Raw genomic sequence first — 20,507 nt, 5'->3', positions numbered from 1 at the left:
CTGCACCTTTGCCTTCTGTCTCTCGCCGTCCCGTTCCCTTCCCGCTGCTGCCTCCCTGCGGCCCGCTCTCCCATTCGCCACCCGCTACCACCTCCCAGCTGCTCCTCCCTCCCACATCCCCTTATATGGCGGCTGCTGCGCGGTAGAGGGAGCGACCCTTGAGGAACCCTCATCTACAGACTCCCTGGACCCAGACCACAGTTCAGCGACTCCATTACCGACCTCATCAGCACCCATGCCCTGGCTTCCACAGACGACATCCTCCTCGGGGACCTGAACTTCCACCTCGAGAACAACAACATCAACTCCACCACCCTGATCGACAACCTCGCCAACCTCGGACTCAGACAGCTTGTGACAACACCCACCCATGCCGCCGGCCACACGCTAGACCCCATCTTCTCGGCTAGCCCCCACGTCTCCTTCAACCACACCACCAAACCCCACTAGACCGACCACCGCTGTGTCCACTTTACCTTCAGGAAGCCCACCGCACATCGCCGCACACAACAGATGCCTCGTCGCTGCTGGGGAAAAGTCACCGAAGAGGAGCTAGCTACTGCCCTCACCCAGAGCCAACCAGCCGACCCCACCGAACCCGACACCGCCGCCCTCAACCTTCGACAGACTGCGCCAACACCCTTGCCCCACTCAAGACACCCTACAACAGCCACACCAGCAAGAAAGCCACCTGGTTCACTGAAGACCTCCAGGCCTCCAAGCATACCTGCCGGAAACTGGAGAAGAACTGGCTCCGCGAACGATCAGCAGACAGCCACACGGCCCTCAAGAACGCCACCCGCAGACACCATCAACTCTCTACTAATCACTCCCTACTACTCACTCCCTACTACTCACTCCCTACCACTCTCACTCTACTACTCTCACTCTACTACTCACTCTCTACTACTCATTCCCCTACTACTCACTCTCCTACTACTCACTCTCCTACTACTCACTCTCTACTACTCACTCTCTACTACTCACACTCTCTACTACTCAAACTCTACTACTCATTCCCCTACTACTCATTCCCCTACTACTCACTCTCCTACTACTCACTCTCCTAGTACTCACGCTCTCTACTACTCTCTCTCTACTACTCTCTCTCTACTACTCTCTCTCTACTACTCTCTCTACTACTCACTGTACTACTTACTGTACTACTCACTCTCTCTACTACTCACTCTCTACTACTCACTCTACTACTCTCTGCTACACTACTACTCACTCTACTACTACTCACTCTCGTCCCAATATATAAGAAGGGTAATAGAGACGATCCCACAAATTATAGACCCATCAATCTAATAGATATCACCCAAAAGGTCTATTCTAAACAGTTACTGGAAAAGCTAAACGAATGGATAGTCGATAACAGTATTTTGTCAACTTGCCAGGCAGGTTTCAGGAAAATAACCAGTACCATTGACAGGTATTTAGGTTACAGACTATAGCCTGGAAATACACCAAACTAAGACAAGGCAATCTGTACGTGGCATTTATTGAATTAAAGGCTGCTTTCGACTCAATTCCTAGAGACCTGTGTTGGGTAAACCTATTGAAACAAGGGGTTCCAAGAAACATACTGGTGCAGCTTATTAGACTTCACAAAGATAATTTTGCTAAGGTGCGTTGGTGGAAAGGTGGGGAGCTTATGGAGAAAATACCGGTTGGGAGGGGGGTATGCCAGGGGTGTGTCCTGGCTCCCACCTTGTTCCTCCTTTATGTCAATGACATGGTTGAGTTTTTGCAAAAAACAAACTATGATTCCCCAAAGCTGGGTGGTATCCATATATGTGCCTTGACATTTGCAGATGACACTATTTTGCTCTCACAGACACCCAGGGGATTGCAAAATGTATTGAACAAACTTGATGTGTACTGCAAATTAAAAGGCCTGGAAATAAATCCTGTAAAAACAAAATATATGGCAATCAGGCCACATAAAAGTTTTAAGAGTAACATGCTGAATGGCGCTAATTTAGAGAGAGTCAACACATTTGTTTACCTGGGGGTCACTATAGATTCTACCCTTTCATGGCATCCCCACATCTAGGACTATCTTAACGCAATATGCAGCACCCATTGTGAAAAAACTTCATGCCACTAGAATAAAGGCTATTACACCTGCACTGGAGGTTTATAAATCCAGAGCGCAAACAGCCGCTTTGTATGGCTCTGAATTGTGGGGAGGAGAACAGCTCTCTATACTAACTGTGGGAGAAAATAGGGCTTTAAGAGGAATGGTCCCTCTTCCCCAAAATACCCCACTGATTCCTTACACCTATGATTTGGGGCTAAAACGCATTGAACATAGGGCGGTTTGGATTACACTATCTTACTGGATAAGGATATGGGTTACTGAGGAACTTTTCATTTACAGGCAGACATTGGGAGAATTACTTGCATTGGATATCCATGTCAGTTTCCCTTGGTTGGCTAATGTCTGTAGATGGCTCTTGGATTTGGGCCTAAGTAAATTTTGGACTGATCCTGGTGCGCTGACCATTGAATCTAAAAGGGAACTAAAAAATGTTTATTGGAACTTTATTTCACGTAAAGTCACTTTGAATTGTGGACATGGTAACAACTGAATTTCTAATGTTTAAGCCAACTCCCTGCTTCGAATCATTTTTAGATCAGATTGAACCACCACTCGCGAAAATACTCTACCTGAAATTCAGGTACGGTATCCTCCGAGTTGGAACATTTACATCCAAATGGGAAAGGCCTCAGAAGAGTGAAGAAGATAGTATGTGTAAAATGTGCCACTTAGGTGAGTTGGAGGACGTAGCACATGTCCTTTTTTTCTGTCCAACCTATTTTAATGCTAGAAGAAAGTGGATAAAACCGTTGGGGAGGAAACTGGGCATTAGGAAGTATAACGATATGCTACGTATCCTAAAGACTGATAATACACAACTCATTGTATTTGGTATTAGTAGATTCCTGTTGGCTATCAATTTTATGAGAATGAAGAAAGGATTTAAGTTTTAGTTACCTACTTACACTAGAGCACTTTAGAATACAATCTTGTACTGCTGGAATAATCTGTTGGATATTTTTTTGCACTTGCACATTGCACTTTATATTGAAGTTCTCGATGAAAAGTAGACTTGTATTTATTTATCTAACTGATTTTAATATAAAGGTTAAAGGGTCAAGTTTTTACATTCCGAAATTGTAGTTAGCCATTAAAGCACTTTAGTATTTTATTTATATATTGTAGTTTTACCTTTCAAATATGCCTTTTGTATTTTGCACTGTAGTAAAGATCCTCGAACTCGTGTGAATACAATTGTAAACATCTGTAAAACCCCTTCAGGTTGTTTTAAATGCAGGAATTCTTGAGGTCTATTGTACTAGATTGATATAATGTACTTTTTTTTAACTTGTTTGCTCTTTTATGATTCTATGAATCGAATAAAGATGTTTTTGATTGATTGACTACTCACTCTACTACTACTCACTCTACTACTACTCTTTCTACTACATACTCTACTACACACTCTACTACACTACTACTCACACTACTACTATTCACTCTACTACTACTCACTCTACTACTACTACTCTACTACTACTCTACTACTAACTCTCTACTACTAACTCTCTACTACTCACTCTCTACTACTCACTCTCTACTACTCACTCTCTACTACTCACTCTCTACTACTCACTCTCTACTACTCACTCTCTACTACTCACTCTCTACTACTCACTCTCTACTACTCTCTGCTCTCTATTACTCACTCTACTACTCCATACTACTCACTCTCTACTACTCTCTACTACTCACTCCCAGCCGCGGCCCGTGGAGGGAGTTCGGTGGGGCAGGGAGGCGGTGCGGGGGAGGGGCAAGGTGGACAGTGGTAAACACCGGAATATGGACAATAGCAGGTAAGTAAACAATTTAAAATATAAAACGAATTTCGTAGCGCACCATGCCTCGCAAAATGCGATGCAGCGCTATGAAATTCGTTTTATTTTTTACATTGTTTACTTACCTGCAATTGTCCATATTCCGGTGTTTACCACTGTCCACCTTGGCCCTCCCCCGCAAAGCCTCCCTGCTCCACCGAACTCCCTCCACGGGCCGCGGCTGCTCATTCCCTACTACCCACTCTCTACTACTCACTCTCTACTACTCAAGGGAAGTTTCTAATGTCAATGAACCCACAGTTGTAACCCCCTCCCGTGTCCCTGCTGCCCTCCTTAATGCATCCACAGGCATTCTATCCCAAAGCGCTGTAGTAGGAATAAATACTGTTACTACGCATGTGAATACATCGCAAGCCATTACAACAGTCGTTAGAATGACTGCATTATTACCACGTACACAATTACATCGTAAGTCATTACTACAACTTGCTGTACGGGGTGCGCTGGACTTAGGAATAGTATTATTTACTATTCCTGCTTCAGTTTGTGCAACAGCAGGGAAGGTGTTGGATTACAAATCCAACACCAGTGCGCCCCCTACAGCAAGTCGTAGTAATGACTTGCGATGTAAATGTATGCGTGGTAACAACGCGGTCGTTGTAACAACCACATTGTAATGGTACCGCGTTGTGAAGGTAGCGTAAGCGCTGTTTCCCCTGCAGAACAGGTGGCAAAATGTCAATTAGTTCAATTCACATATATTGACTAAAACTGAACCCATTAAATGACACCCAAAAAAAGGTTTTAACAAAAGTTCGCTGCAATTCAAGAAACGTTTGTTTCCGTCCTGGTCTGAATTGCTACATTAATAACCCTGATAATTTTGTTTAGCCAACCTTGAAACAGGGTGCTTAGAGATTTCCAATAATATGTAATTAGTGACTTGGCCACAGTCATAGAGATAACAAGCATTGAAAATGCAATAGGTCTTGCCTTTCATTAAGTTAAAGCCATTTGCTTTCCTAATGGTATTGTATAGCAAAGCAAATGGCTTTAACTTAATGAAAGGCGAGACCTATTGCATTTTCAATGCTTGTTTTTCTTGGGAATCTTCTTTGGAATCAATGTTGTGCCAGGTGATGTTGTATAAGGGTTATTCTGTGACATCAAAGAGACCTCATGTGAGAACACATTCGATACCAATTATAACCACGTGGCAATATAATTGCTTTGATAATTAGAAATGTCAAAATATGGGCGTTTGAGTTTTTGGATTGTAGTGCCCCATGCAGAGATTGGAAGGAACGAATAAAAATGGACAGGAGGGTGAAAGGAGAAGCCACACGGACCTGATGCAGTTAAAAGTTATGTGTACATAACATCATATTAATATTAGCCACAAGAGGTCAGCAAAGAACATAAAAAACTTTCCTCATGACTGTATTCCAGTGCACACGAGGCAAGTGGAAACGGGGATGAGAGGCAGCAAAATAGTTAAAAACAAGCATTTACAATGGAATAGGTCTCGCATTTGCAAGAGTTTGAGCTATTGGCATTGTAAATGACAATGTTTTTTTATTTATGTGTTTTGAAAACCTGCAAGCGGTGCGTAAACACCTACTTTGTACTTAGAGTCTCTGCTTATGAGTAGCACATAAATAAAAAGCATTGTCATTTTCAATGCCAATAGCTCAAACTCTCGCAAATTCGAGACCTATTGCATTGCAAATGCTTGTTTTGCTTTATGGCGCTAGCACACAATGCCAGGCTGCCTCGCTTCACGGAAGTACCTACCATTTGTCGGTCCCATCCCCTGCCGAGAACCTCTGGTTAAAGGTGCATTACTACCGGGTGTAAGAGGAGAGATTGGGTTTGGATGGGAGTCAGGAAGAAATGGCGCTCAGCGGGTACCTGGTACGTGGGTAGTCTTTGTAGATGGAGCTGGTACGGTGCAAACAGGTCAGGGGAACAAACCCAGCAGAAAACAGCCCCTGCCAAGATAGAGAACGTATCCCCTACCAAACAAATGCAAAGAATGTCCTGTGCACACTTATATATGTAATATAGTTCTCAAGTGAGAACCCAATAATTCTTGGTGAAAGTTCAATATATGAGGTCGGAGTCCAGCATCGTAGAGTGTATATATTTAATGGTTCAGTGTTGATCAGTACATACGAGAACAATTAGCCGACACGTGTTTCGTCACACCGTGTGGGGGCTGTAACTCTTCAGGGCTGTGATAGAGAAATATGCATCTTATAAACGTTGTGGCGCGCCAATATGTTTTGAAGAAGTTATAGCAGATCCAGGTAGGCTATCTGCTTCCTTTGAATGCCCGTCTTGGAGGGAGGATCAGCACTCCCCAAAAAAGATACTCCACTTTGGGTAAGCAAAATATCCTGATAATGCAGGAACATTACCCAAAATGGTGCAAGCGAAGGAAGTAAAGAGTGTCAAAAGACCCTGCTAGGAGCACTATCGCCTACATTACAAATAATTGCCACAATGTCATGTGCTTTACTGACACAGAATAGTAACCGCTTCATAGAGGCAAGAAAGGACCACCGAGAGTGAGGGGATCCCAGATTCCTTCCTTACAAACGAGTTTATTCGCAGACAAAATCAATGTCAAGAAAGGAAAAAAGGAAGCCGAAAGATTTTTGGGAGAGATTTAAAAAAAAATGGCTCAACAGTTCATAAAGCAGCAACTCCAGCGTAAATTGTGGACAAACATCTATCCAGAGAAGAACTGTGAGAGGAAGCCTTAGTTTGTGAAAGATCTGCAGGTCCTATCTAGCCCATCTAAGACTACCTTCCCCCTTTGCTATTCAAATCTATCAATGCCACAATAGAATAGGAGTGACAAGTCGATGTGAGGGAAGTCAGTTATTCACAAGGTGCAAGTATTTCACATTCTTCCGTAAACGGTTCAGGTCTGCACATAAGAAGGTGCTAAAAGAAGGATTCAACTATCGTGTCCCTTAAAACGTGTGTGATGAGAAATCTATTTAATGGATATTGATAAAAAGAGTCAAGCAAAAGGGGTTATCAGGTAAACTCATCCTATTTGTAGTGCTTGCAATTCAAAGCAGCCACAATCAAAGAGGCAGCATAAAGAGGAGCAAAATAACAATGGTAAAAAAAACTGTCAAAGTTTACAGGAAATAAACTGAGATAGAGAAAATCCATGATAGAAGAGGTCTAGGTTGCACTAATTTTGCTAAGCTCGTGTTGTCAGACGTGCAAGTCTCCTTGATGACTAAGATATCGTCCCGGCTGCAGGATAAAACTGGTGAAGGAAACTATAGATTAAAGCACTTAAGAACAATCTAATGAAAGAATGGCTCACAACCACTGACTTCATTGTACAGAATTTCAGGAAAGGACATTTCCCCAAGTATTTATACTGCAATAAAAAAAACATACATAGAACTTTCCCATTGGAAAATAATTATAAATTTAGCATGTCGACTACACAGAGTAATCAAAGTGCAACGCAATAGCTTTGTTCCGGATCAGCAAGAAGGGGGAAGAGGAAAAGTTGAAATAGGCCTTTATCAGCCCATTTTCAGACCTTTGCGGCTCGCGACAAAGCCTTCTTCTATTGGATCCAAATTCAGGGTCTGTACATGAATGGGACTGAAGTCCTCGCATAATGGTTAAGGCCTGGCTCTAAGAGACGCAGAAGAAACTTTTCTGTACATTTTCCCTACTTCTATCTTTCCAATGTATACTGTTAGGCGTGAAAAAAATATAAAACTATTTCTTCAAATGTTAATAGGATGGTCATTTTAGATTTTGATATAAGATGTTTTGCGAAAATTGCCTGTATGTGTATGGTAGGATTCAATATTCTCAGCACTCTAGTTCATCCGCCACTCTTGTTTTTTTTCTCCATTATGTTGTGTCCTTGCACTTGGTTCTTTTCTTCATATTTTGTGATTGATTCTGCATTTTGAATGTTGATATATGCAGAATCAACTAAATAAAAATTTAAAAATAAAAGGTTTTGACAGTTAATATATTATGCTGACTAGGTTAATTCAGGATTAGGTAGGTAATTAGGTAGGCAATCCACTCCCAGGAAACACTAGGGGCATCCATGCACTTGATAAAATCATTCCATTTATGGAACACTCTGGATTCCCAGAGCTAAAACGAACTACTTCTGATTCAGGGATCTTCTACAAACAGAAGATTCACTAAATCATTTATATTGAAATCTCCACTCCTGGGCCTACAATTGTAGGATAGTGGACAGTAGTATTCCCATCCTGGTGAACTCTTGCATATCCGTTTTACTGTTTACTCTTTTTCTTTCTATGTATCTCAGCACTCTGAAGTTATGGTAACGTGACAACACAGGCTTTACAAAACACCCAAATAAAGAAATACAAGATTACCTGGTTTAATTTTGGTAAAGCATTTGCAGCTCCTGATTTTGCCTTCTCTTGAGCCCACATTCGTAGGTAATTGCGATTTTCTTGGCCATTTGTCTTCTTACCTATTAAAAAGGAGTACAAAAACAGCTCTGTAAAGTAGCTCGCAGATCACAGAGTAAGATCTGAATTATTTGGGTTTTCAGAAGTATCTGTCAACTGGTTTCCATTGCATGATATCTGACGTAAGTCTATGTTTTATTTGTAAATACTACCAAGTGATAAAGTTTCTTGAAACTAACTAAATAGCCGACGTTTAATATGTATGGGATTAGTTTCGCTTTTTCCAGATTTGCTATATACTACTAGAAGAAAACATTTATTTAATTTTTAATTCAGAACTTCAATTTTATGAACTCTCAGGTTCAACCACCTCGTGGGAATTACAGGCAACTCTTTCTTAAAGCAGATGTGACCTGCAAACATACCCGGCCATACAACTTGTATGTATTTCCATGTACGTTGTTCCTTGTATTTGAACCTGCATCTACGCTGTATCCGTGGTACACCTGAATCAAGCTCTATTACCATCCCCACATCAACAGCTGATGGGGCCCAGTGCGACAATCTTTTGTCGGAACCGCCCTCAGTGATCTCCTTCACGGATTCTCTCACTACCACCATCCAAGGGTGCCCAACCTCTGCCCATAGCTCCTCTCGCACATATATTTGATTATTTATAGCCAGTAGCGGCTGGCTCGTATCGAGGGTGGTAGGCGGGGGATAAGTGGCCACACAAAATATAATAACATAGATTCACTTACCTTCTTAGCGCAACATCCTCCTCCGTCGAGTGTCTTCCAGGAAGCTCCTGATGGAGGAAACGGCACTACCCAATCCTGGTTCTGCTATCACTTCATGAAAGCAGCGCCAGGATTGGATAGAGCAACCTCTCTCACTGCTCCTAAAAGCACTGGAGGCCTGCGCTTTCTCTAACCCAGCTGTCTAAGACAGCTAGGATAGAGAACTTTAAAATGCACGTCTGACTGGCAATCCCAAGATGACCAGCCAAAGAGACAGGTGCATTTTAAAACACATACCTCCCTGCTGCTGCCACTTGGCAGCGCTGGTCCCACCCCGTCCGGGCACTTAGTTCAGGATGGGTTGCTGAAAAATAAAAACTGTCATAAATAAACTTTATTACTGTTTTATTTTTCAGCTCTGGAGCTTGCGGTTTGACGCTTCTCCGCTTAAATAGACGAGCCGCCCATGTTCATAGGGAACTCATGCCAATGTTGGGTTGCAGAGCACTTTACATCACAGACACTTTATTACAGAACCTATGAGACATACAAGTGTGCAAATCAATGTACAGGAAATGTTAAATAAACAAAATGACTTCAAGGTGTAGGAGTCACATTTTATAAGAGTGTTTGATCTAGAGAAGCACAAACTCGGAGTTTAAAAGGTAACGGTTTATGGTTGGCTTTACTTACAGAGCGATGGTTACAACAAAAGCACTAACCAATTAAGCTATCTAAATAAAACTAAAGCACATTAACCCTCTGCGCCACTTTATGATGAGACAAAACTCAGATTCCTCCAGCAGCTACATTAATAATCCGAGTTATCATGAGATGTTTATTATTTCCACAAAATTGCTGCACACACAAGGAACTTTGCAGAATGTGCTTTTAACGCGATCAGATATTTTAGATTAAAGCACCCTTTGAGCTCGACACCCAGTGTAGCAGTACTTGTCGCACCACTCTAAAACCGGCACTGCTCAGGCCCATGAACTCTACTGCCTCCTTGAAGAAGGCGATATAGATATTTTAGCGATCACACAAACATTGGCTAACGAACGGTCAGTTATTGACATCAATGTCATAATGCCGGAATACCCATCACATCAACAGAAAAGGCACACAGGGCAGAGGAGTGGCATTAGAGGCAAAATAAAAACAAATTGCAACTAAACCTATTTCATTTGCTAGCTTTTCTCCATTGAAGTAACTGCCTGGGAAGTTAGAATCAGTCTACAAACCACATTGCTCTAGAGGCTTTTGACTGACGTCCTGCAGTTCTTAGAGCAAAGCTTTCCAAACTCTGTCGCGACACGGTACTGTGTCACGTACAAATGGTGGGTGTGTCGCGGGATGACACTGGTACTGCGCAGTTCGTATGCCAGACGTACGTGGAGAAAGGAGAGGAAGACTGTCAGGCGAGCATGTGTGCGCGTGGCACATGCGCACTTTAGTCCGCAGAGCCATTCCCGGCAGGAGTGTTAGCCCGGGAACGAGGAGGAAACAGTGGGCCCGGAGAACAATCAGGTGGCCACCAGGCTCCGCTGTCTGTAAGCCCCTGCACCATGCACATCGAGCCTTCGGCTGGCCTGACCGACCTGCTGCACACTTCCTTCTAACACCGTGTGCAGTACTTCAGCTGCTGGTTAGCGGCTGCGAGCACAAAATTCACGCCAACTTCGTGGTGTAGGGGCCCATGCAGTCCAATGGCAAAGAAGATGAGGACACCGACTTGACCTACAAGTAAAGACGTGCCGGGCCAGTATACAAAAGTAGTAATACACCCAAAGATCAATGTAGGAAAGCCAGGCGCTGCACGAAACGCCGGCCAAGGTAGTTATATGAATGGCCCAACCTACAAACTTGGGGTGGCAGAGGCCAACCGTCTCATGGCGAGGGAAGGGAAATCATGGACTGAGGGGTGGATGCCATGGGACTAAAAGTGCACTCTGGGAAGGCGGATGTTAGAGCAACCATCATACCTATCCTTTACAAAGCAGTAGCATTCCTACTATAAGAAAGTATATTGACATCAGCATATGCTGATTAGTACTGTCGCTAGTCCTGCCACTTTTTGGGATGTAGTGTTCTTAAAGAGACATATCTTCACCTCTTTCCTCAGTCGGGGTATGGTGGGATGGTCCTGATGGATACAGGGATGTCGCTCCAGATTGTGGGTGTTCTCTCATTGGTTGAATTTTAAGACTTCCTGTGCATCTGTCCATGTTGTAAGGCAGGATTTAAATGTACCTAATTTTGTTAACATAGGGGTTGGTGTGGTGGGGCTCTGTCTGGTATTTACAAGAGTGTTGTACATGTTGATTATCAGTCTGAGCCTAAGAATCTTCAGCTGATGGGTCCCCATGGATTTTATCAGCTCCCACACTCACTACAAACAATCAATTGATGCAAGGTCTTGATCTTTGCTGCTGGCACCAGTCTGGTGTTGGCAGATTGCCAGTGAAATGGAGCCCGCTCCATGGGTGTGCAGTACAAGATGCCGGGGCTCTTAACACACTTTCATCGGACAGTCCCCAGCAGCGAGCAGATCGGGGTTCTGGTTACTCCTCGGACATTCAATCGAAGCACATAGGGCTGAACAGGTGTCTGTCCTTCCAGCCAACGAAAGACGAGAATGTTAATAGCAAACCTCGCTTACACTCACCAAAATGTACCTTGCTGACTCTCCAACCTCTCCTGTGCACAAGCAACAAAAAGCAGAGAAGTTCCCTACTTCTCGCCTCATTTCTTTCAGCCTTTCTTTACAAGTGCAGATCTAGGGTCTGCTGCTTCTTTGTAAATGTCAAGGTATTTGTAGCGTGCACTGCCACCAAGCGGTTTCCTGGCGCTATTACTCATACCACTGTGGAACCCTTCCTGGCTTTCCCTGTGAAGTGTCCACTCCTGGGCACCCCCAGGGTGAAGCCAGGCATCCTAGCGCTGTTGGGGCTGATGTGGAGGTTAAGCAAGCTAATGCCCAGAGTTGCAGCGTGGGGCCCATGATTAGGATAGGCACCGAGGCGAGAATTGTCAGGTCCGAGGAAATTGAGCCCAAGACCCGCCGAGGCAGGAATTGAACCCTGGTCCCGGGCCAGAACTCTGCATCAGGGTCTGCCGCTCTAACCATTGAGCCACACTCCTCCACCAGTGGCCAGGACCATTACCATGTTGTGAGTTGTGTTCATCGATGAAACTGTGAAAGAGCATGCTCAGAAAAATACAGGACTCTGTCTCTTACTTATGTCATAGGACACCCCAAAGGTACGGTTAAAATGGAGATACAGTTGCACTTAACACAACCTTATAATTTTTTTCAAAACATAAATATTGCAGATCATGAAAAGGTTTTATATTACCTACTCAAATAGTAAGTTACAAAAACCCTCTCTGTCGCTGTGACACTGCCATTGCAAAGCACACAGTACCTTCCCAGGCCTGCTTTACTTATTTCAATACAAATAGCAGGATTGAGTTTAAATGTTTTATACATTGAATAAACCTCTTGTTGCTCTGTCTGCTTATTTACTACTTCCACAGCATGTTCTGTATTCTTAGGACATAACTTAACTTAAGGGCTGTACATGTTGGCATGAGGATATAGACCTCGATGGGGGTAAGAACAATAATTTTACAGGTCTACCTGCATATTAGAGAGCACAATGCTGTGTAGGAGCGAAGGGGGTTAAAAAAGTAGGTCCATGGCTGTACAGACGTGTACAAGAGCATAGTTTAGTAAGGGCAAAAAGCCTTTATATCATTTGGGTAAGTAAACTTTTGGGGAGAAGAGCGAATGGCTAGATGGGGCAACTTTTAAGGGTGCATGATTATATTCTTGTTTCAGGCACAAACCTAACACCCAGTTTTGCCAATCACTGTCTTTGTTAGAACAGATTCACAATTGCTTTATTAACCTTCCTGCGTTCTCAAATTTGTATGAAAATGCACCATTTGCCCCCTTTTTTTTCAAAATGTTCACTGGGGAGAACCCCCTGAACACCCTTTAGGTGGTTCGGGCTCGCTCGCTACACTGCCTTTCCGTGTTCCAAAATGATGCATGTCGAAAAAGTGTGTCACCAACATGAAAAGTTTGGAAAGCTGTGTCTTAGAGAATTAGTCAAGCCATTGACAGGAGAAAACAATCCAGCCACAACTGTAGGCAATTTTAACTTGCTGGCTTTGCAACCAGGTAAATAGTTTACAAGTGTTAGCAATGTAGGATCATTCAGAAACCTTGATATTCAAGCAATGGGTGAATTCAGCTAGCCACTTGAAAGGTATGTCATGAACTGAATTGTATCCTCTAGAGATCGTCCCTTATTATTAACCGCCTCAGTTTCTTCCCCTTTGAGAAATAAAATAAAAATAAAAAAAGGAAAAAGAATAAAGAAATTACCTGCCGCCCTCCAGCATTGCCCTCTTCTGGCTCCACTGCAGGCAGGCACAGGCTCCCAGACTGCCCTGCAACCAATCCTGAAGCACCTTTCATGCAGGACAGCAGCTTCAGGATTGATATGTGTGCCATGAATTTGCGCTCCCTGACAGACTGAGAGCCTGTGCCTGCTCTCTCCAACTCCAGCTCTGGTTGGGGAGAGCTTCAGTGCGCATGACAGGTTGGCCTGCCTGAGACACCCGGCCAAACTGCCATACTCAATGAAGGCAGGGCCCACCACTCCCTCTTCAGTATTGTTACCCACCTGGCCCCGCCCCAAGACTCGGCACACAGAAGAAAAATAAACAATAATAAAACAGGTTTTAACCCCGTTTTATTTTTCTTGTTTTTGACAGGAGTAACCTATGAAGGTAAAAGCGGTGGGGCGGGATGGGGAGGGAGTCCACAGATGATTACAAGCTAAAATTAAATTTAAAAAAAGAAAACAACTTACCTTGTGCCCGCCTTTTACATTTAATTTTAATTCTTCGTCTGTCGACTCCCTCCCCACCTCACCCTACTGCTCTTACCTGATGGGCCACTTTTGAAGGGGCTGGCGGGGGGGGAGATGCTCATTCATCGTAGCAGAAGAGTTGCTCCTGCCCTATCTTTTCGAACCTAACTAACCTGCGGGTACCCACTCCTTTACCGGTTGCATGGTTGGACCACTATATGGTCCTGATAAAATTGATAATCCAAAGCATCTCGGGTAAGGCAGAGGTCAAAACATATAATGGAAGGCAATGGCACAAATTAGACATCAAGAGCTTTTATAAACAGATCCAGGAAACTATTCCTAAGTATAACTCTAATATCGAATCAGCTGTACTGAAGACCAACTCTTGGTTAGTATCTGTTGTGAATTATTTGATTCCTCTGCAAACTAGTAGGCAGAACAAGAAATGCTCTGCCTCTTGTTCGATGCAACACTGATTGAGGAAAAAAAGCGAAGCAGGGGGCTTGGAAGCACCTTGAGGAAATCTTAGAACACTACGGTTATGAAGAATTACATGATGGCCATTAAAGTCTATCATAAGTTGGTTAAAAAGGCCTGTACTGATTTTTACGCGGACTAAATTGAGAACAGTGGCAATCCTTTTAATGAAACGTATGCCATTGCTCAGAGTTCGCTTAATCTTGGAAAGTTAGGATTATAGAATCGTCACAAAATACCAAGCCTGAGATGCAAGGTATGAGTAGTCTGGAATCAGTCTAGGGATTCGGGGTTAAAACACGCTCTTACTCCTAAAAAAATAAGTAACTAAACATATAACCACCACCTGTCATGAAATTATTTTCCTCTCCGAGGTAGAGAGGGATTTAGGATCTGCCAGTTTAGATATAAAACATTCAAAGCAAGAGAGGAAAGATAGAGAAGTGACGCCAGTTTACAGCAATTACAGTTTCGCCTTTCTAAATGTCTTTGACAAAACGCCCAACCTAAATGAAATACTTAATACTCGGAATGCATAATATATGAGAATCAATGCAAACTCTCACACATGACTAAAGACCATAAAATATGGCAATTATGCACTACAGAAAACATGCAACATAAAACTGAGCATTCGATAAAGGTTGAGTTGCTACATTGAAGACAAACAGTAAAGAAGAAAGAGACACAAAATGTATCAGTTTTATATTTAGATGACTCTACCTTTGTTGGTCTTGATGCTCACTGCAACAAATCCCTCTTCTACTCCTTGTTTATTTCTGGCTTCCAGTCCAATGACTGTGGATCAACATTTGAATAAGGGAATAAATAATGATAAAGAAAACATTGTCAAAAACAGCAGCAAAAGATATCTTCAAACCACAAATACTAAGGTGTTGTGCTTCATTTCAATCTCATGGACAGGTGCTCAGGCAAAAGTGAAGAGGAAGAAAAAAGAACTGCATACACAGATGAGGTGTTGTAGGTAATAGTGGGTAGTAAGAGGGTGACAGATGCTTCTATGCAGGAATTGTGGGATGTGGCAGAGATGGGATGTTTTAGGGGGAAGTAAAGACAGCTTAGTCAAGTGACTCCAGTTGGAGGCAAGATGACAACGATGGGATTAGAGCTCAGAGATGGAATGCGAGAGTTCAGCATAGTTGTACTTGGCCATTACGGAGCAGCTGTAGATGAGGATGATTGACAGGTGACATATATGGAGGTGACGACTGTTAAGGTTACATGCAAGTCTTTTCTAGCGAGCTGCGACTGAACTCAGAGAGCCACGTCATGTGCTTGATTGGCTAACAAAAGACAGGAAATGCACAAAGAAGTGAATCAATATATTTATGAGATTACCAGAAGCACACATCTCTTCCAATAAACTTAAAAGTCTGAAAGGAGTGCAAGAATCAAATTTCCATGAACATATCGCTTGGTGATTAATGTGGACACTGAAAATCTGAATGTGAACTACTGAGAAGAGATGAAGCCTTGATAGAGCAGATGACCAAAAATATGAGACGACTGTTGGACAATGAACAGATGAAATAAATAATTATGAAGTAATGGAACCTATTGTATTACAATATCCTGATAAGATAAAGATGTATTAATTATATATGTATTATGAAGATAAAGTATTGTTAGACAGGGACCGGGAGGGTCGGCCGAGCACAAGGGGAGAGGCCTCCGGTGAGGGCCGTCTCCAGCGATCGTACAGACAAGTAACTTCCCCCCCACAGATGGACACCACACGAAGATCAGGTTAACACCTTTTATAGGCAGTTCTTGAAGTAAGGTAGTACGATACAAGGAGATCAGGACACGATGATCCTCTCAATTCTAGTCTCTAGTAGGGAAAGGGGGTAGCGGGACAGTCTTGGTACCTACGGGTACTGAGGTGAAACGGCAGTAGCTCACAATCCTCGAGCTCGGCGGTCGGACAGGTCGGACCGCGGCAGCGCCAGCAGGTCCCGAAGGGATCGTAGGTGGCAACGGGCCGCGGCAGCGCCAGCAGGTCCCAACGAGGATGACGGTTACACCGGGCCGCGGCAGCGCCAGCAGGTCCCACGAGGATGAAAGTTACAACGGGCCGCGGCAGCGCCAGCAGGTCCCACGAGGATGAAGGTTGCAGAAGGCCGCGGCAGCGCCAGCAGGCAGGACGATAGTTCACAAGGCAGGGCTGCGGCAGCGCCAGCAGTCCGTCAAGGATGAGTTCTTCTCCGTGTCTCTCGACTCCAGGATACAACTGCCTTCCTGCTCTGGGGCTGCCTCGGTTATAGGTCTGGCGCCCTTTGATGTCCGGACCCTCGCACTGGGAGGTCGGGAGGTCCGGGATGAGGGAGTCCAGACACCCAGCAGGGGGGTGGAGCCAGCGCCCGGGGAGGCTGGGGGTGATCGGCACCTGGCGGGGGAGAGCCATCGACACTTCTTTCTCCCATTAGCCTGCCAAGTGGTCCGTTCACCTCCTGGATGGATGGTGGTGCCGGGATGGCGGGGCCTGGCCGGGCCCAGGGTTGGGGTCGAGCTGAGGCCACGCGGCCGCGTGGTGCAGTGTCCAAGATGGCGGCTGGGCCGGGCAAAGGGGCTGACGGGGGCCCGGGCCCGTGACACAGAGATATCCGGGAGCAGGCGTCCCGGAGGGGACGGGTTGCGGGTTGCTTCTGCGGGTAGCCCCCGGAGAGCCGGTGTCTGGGCCCTGCCATGCGGGGGGGGGGAGCGAGCCCTTCGTGGGGCCTGTCCAACATGCGTCCCCCCCAGCTGAAGGCGGGGAGAGTCACCCATCCTCTTGTGGACTCTCCTCGTCGAGGCGGAAAAAGCGGGACAGGCCATCCGCGTTGGCGTGGTCTTGGCCAGGGCGATGCTCCACAGTGAAGTCCATCCCCTGCAGGGAGATGGACCATCGCAATAGTTTGGGGTTCTCCCCCCGCATTTGCATTAGCCATTGCAGGGGCCGATAATCTGTTTGTACCCGGAAGTGGGTTCCGAAGAGGTAAGGCCGGAGCTTCTTGAGGGCCCATACTACTGCAAAGGCCTCTCGCTCAATGGTGCTCCAGCGCTGTTCTCGGGGCAGGAGGCGTCTGCTGATGAAGGCCACTGGTTGGTCGACTCCCTCGGGGTTCAGTTGGGAGAGGACGGCCCCGATGCCATGGTCTGAGGCATCAGTCTGGACGATGAACTCACGGCTGTAGTCGGGGGCCTGGAGCACAGGAGCGGTGCACATTGCGGCCTTCAGCCACTCGAAGGCCGCTTGACAGTCGGGAGTCCAGTTGACTGTTTTTGGGTTGGTCTTGGATGTGAGCTCCGTGAGGGGCCCCACAATGCTGCCATAGTCCTTTACGAACCGCCGATAGTATCCAGTGAGCCCCAAGAAGGCTCGGACCTCGGTTTGGGTTACGGGGGGGCGCCAGGACTGAATGGCAGCGATCTTGAGCTGGAGGGGGGCCACCAGACCGCTCCCCACTTGGTGTCCGAGGTAGGTCACGGACCCCTGGCCGATTTGGCACTTGCTGGCCTTGATTGTGAGGCCGGCCCATTGGAGGGCCTGCAGGACCCCTCGGAGGTGGCGGAGGTGGTCTGACCAGTGGCGGCTATACACCGCGATGTCGTCCAGGTATGCGGCGCTGAACTCTTCGAGGCCCGCCAATACCTGGTTCACAAGTCGTTGAAACGTGGCTGGAGCGTTTTTCATGCCGAATGGCATCACTCTGAAATGGTAGTGTCCATCCGGGGTGGAGAAAGCGGATCGTTCTTGTGCCCTGGGGGTGAGGCCGATCTGCCAGTAGCCCGCCGTCAGGTCGAAGATGCTTAGGTAGCGGGCCGCCCCCATGCGGTCAACTAGTTCGTCGGCTCGGGGGATGGGGTGAGCGTCGGTTCGGGTGACAGCGTTCAGACCCCGATAGTAGACGCAGAACCGGAGCTCGGGTGTGGTGCCCGGGGCCGCAGCTTTGGGGACCAGTACAACCGGGCTGGCCCAGGGGCTGTCCGAGGGTTCGATGACTCCCGAGTGCGAGCATCTTGGAGACTTCTTCTTGGATGCAGGTGCGTACCCGATCTGGTACTCGGTACGGCCGGTGTCGGATAGGAGGACTGTCGCCAGTGTCCACGTCGTGCAGACACCAGGGGGTGACCCCGGGTGTGAGGGAGAATAGGTTTGCAAATTGCAGCAGGAGGGCCCGACAGTCTTGGCGCTGCTCCGGGGTCAGAGCCTCGGAGAGTTGGACCCCGTCCACCGAACCATCTTTTTCCCCGGCCCCCAGTAGGTCAGGGAGGGGCTCGGAGTCCTCTTCCGCCCCACTGTCTGTAGCCATCAGCAGGCTGAGCTCCGAGCGCACAAAGTGGGGTTTGAGTCTGTTGGCGTGGAGGACCCGGAGGGGGTTCCGGGGGGATTCCATGTCGATGAGGTAGGTGACGGGGCTCTTACGCTCGATCACCTTGAAGGGCCCCGTCCATTTGTCCTGTAAGGCACAAGGTTCGATGGGGGACATCACCCATACCTGCTGGCCAGGCTCGATTTCGATGGAGGAGGCATGTTGATCGTACTACTTCTTCATGTCCTCCTGACTGGCTTCAAGATTGGCTTTGGCGAGCTCTCTGAATCGCCGGGTCTGATTACGGAGGGTCAGGAGGTACTTGTAGACGTCTGGAGGGGTCTTCAGGGGGGCCATTTCCCACTCTTCTTTAACTAGGCTGAGAGGCCCGCGAACAGGGTGTCCGTACAGGAGTTCGAAAGGGCTGAAGCCGAGGGACTTCTGGGGGACTTCTCGGTAGGCGAAGAGGAGGCACGGGAGTAGCACGTCCCACTGGCGGCGTAGGGGCTCTTCCAGCCCCATGATCATCCCCTTGAGAGTGCGGTTGAATCGCTCGACCAGTCCGTTTCCTTGCGGGTGATAGGGGGTTGTGAATTGGTAGGTGACTCCGCACTGTTGCCATAGGGATTTCATATATTTTTAAATAAAGTTCGTGCCCCTGTCGCTGACGACTTCCCTGGGGAAGCCCACTCGAGAGAAGATCCCCATTAAGGCTCGACCTACCACTGGTGCTGTTACAGTTCGAAGGGGAACCGCCTCAGGATAGCGGGTGGCGTGGTCCACCAGGACCAGGATGAATCGATGCCCTTGTGCTGTTCGGGGGTCCAGGGGCCCCACAATGTCTATTCCCACCCTTTCGAACGGGGTGGTCACCACGGGGAATGGTTGCAGAGGTGCCTTGAGTTTGCGGCCGCTCTTCCCGCTGGCCTGGCAGGTCGGGCAGGACCGGCAGTGGTTGGAGACGTCATTTCTCATTTTCAGCCAGTAAAAGTGAGTCACCAGGCGGTTGTATGTTTTGTCTTGCCCCAAGTGTCCAGCCAGGGGGACATCATGGGCCAAGTTCAGAAGGAAGTCTCTGAAACGGAGGGGCACCACCAGCACTCGACTGGCCCCCAGCTCTGCGATTCTTTGTTCGCTGTACAGTAGGTCATTGTCCCAATAGATCCAGTGGGCCCCTGCGGTGTCTCCTGCGCCCTGGGCGAGCGCTTGCTGTCGCAGTCCCTCGAGGGAGGGACATGTCTTTTGCTCTTGCCGGAATTGTTCTTGGGTGGGCCCCCCTTCCTGACGCCACTGAGCCAGGTCCGGAAGGTCTTGGGGCTGAGCGGGCTCTTCGTGGGTTTGTTCCGGGGTGTCGGTAGGGATGGAGTCTCCCTCTGGAGCGATCGGGGGAGGAGGTGCTGGCCATTCGAGTTCTTCAGATCTAGGGATGGTGTCGGCGGCCATGGACCGGGTTGTTACGCACGCCCAGCCCGGGAGGCCTAACATCCCCAGGTGCTCTCTTCTTTCAACGGCTGCCCACGGGGAACTCTCGAGGTCGTTCCCCAGGAGGCAGTCCACGGGGGCATCGTCGCGGACAGTCACTTTTAACATACCGGAGACTCCTCCCCATTCGAAGGGGACGCAGGCCATCCGACACAGGCTCTCCGAATTGTCGGCTGATCGGACGGGGCAAAGAACGTTTGGCAGAATTTGTTCTGGGGTCACCAGGTGACAACGGACGGCCGTCACACTGGCCCCTGTGTCACGCAGGGCTTCGGCCTT

General features: G+C 46.9%; 1 protein-coding gene across 1 annotated transcript in view; it reads right to left on the bottom strand.

Moving 5' to 3' along the window:
- The window catches only part of TBC1D9 (TBC1 domain family member 9), a 295,607-nt gene that overhangs the window by 13,145 nt on the left and 261,955 nt on the right, over window positions 1–20,507 (bottom strand). The window contains exons 19-20 of the mRNA XM_078676864.1: window positions 15,157–15,231; window positions 8,289–8,389 (exon numbers count right to left, since the gene is read on the bottom strand). Of these exons, the coding sequence (XP_078532990.1) occupies window positions 8,289–8,389; window positions 15,157–15,231 (176 nt within the window). The remainder of the gene's footprint in view (window positions 1–8,288; window positions 8,390–15,156; window positions 15,232–20,507) is intronic.

This window comes from Lissotriton helveticus, chromosome 2_1 (assembly GCF_964261635.1).
Source record: "Lissotriton helveticus chromosome 2_1, aLisHel1.1, whole genome shotgun sequence".
In the NCBI taxonomy this organism is placed as follows: domain Eukaryota; kingdom Metazoa; phylum Chordata; class Amphibia; order Caudata; family Salamandridae; genus Lissotriton; species Lissotriton helveticus.
Note: the sequence above shows the minus strand (reverse complement) of the source record. Positions and strands in the feature narration are given on the sequence as shown.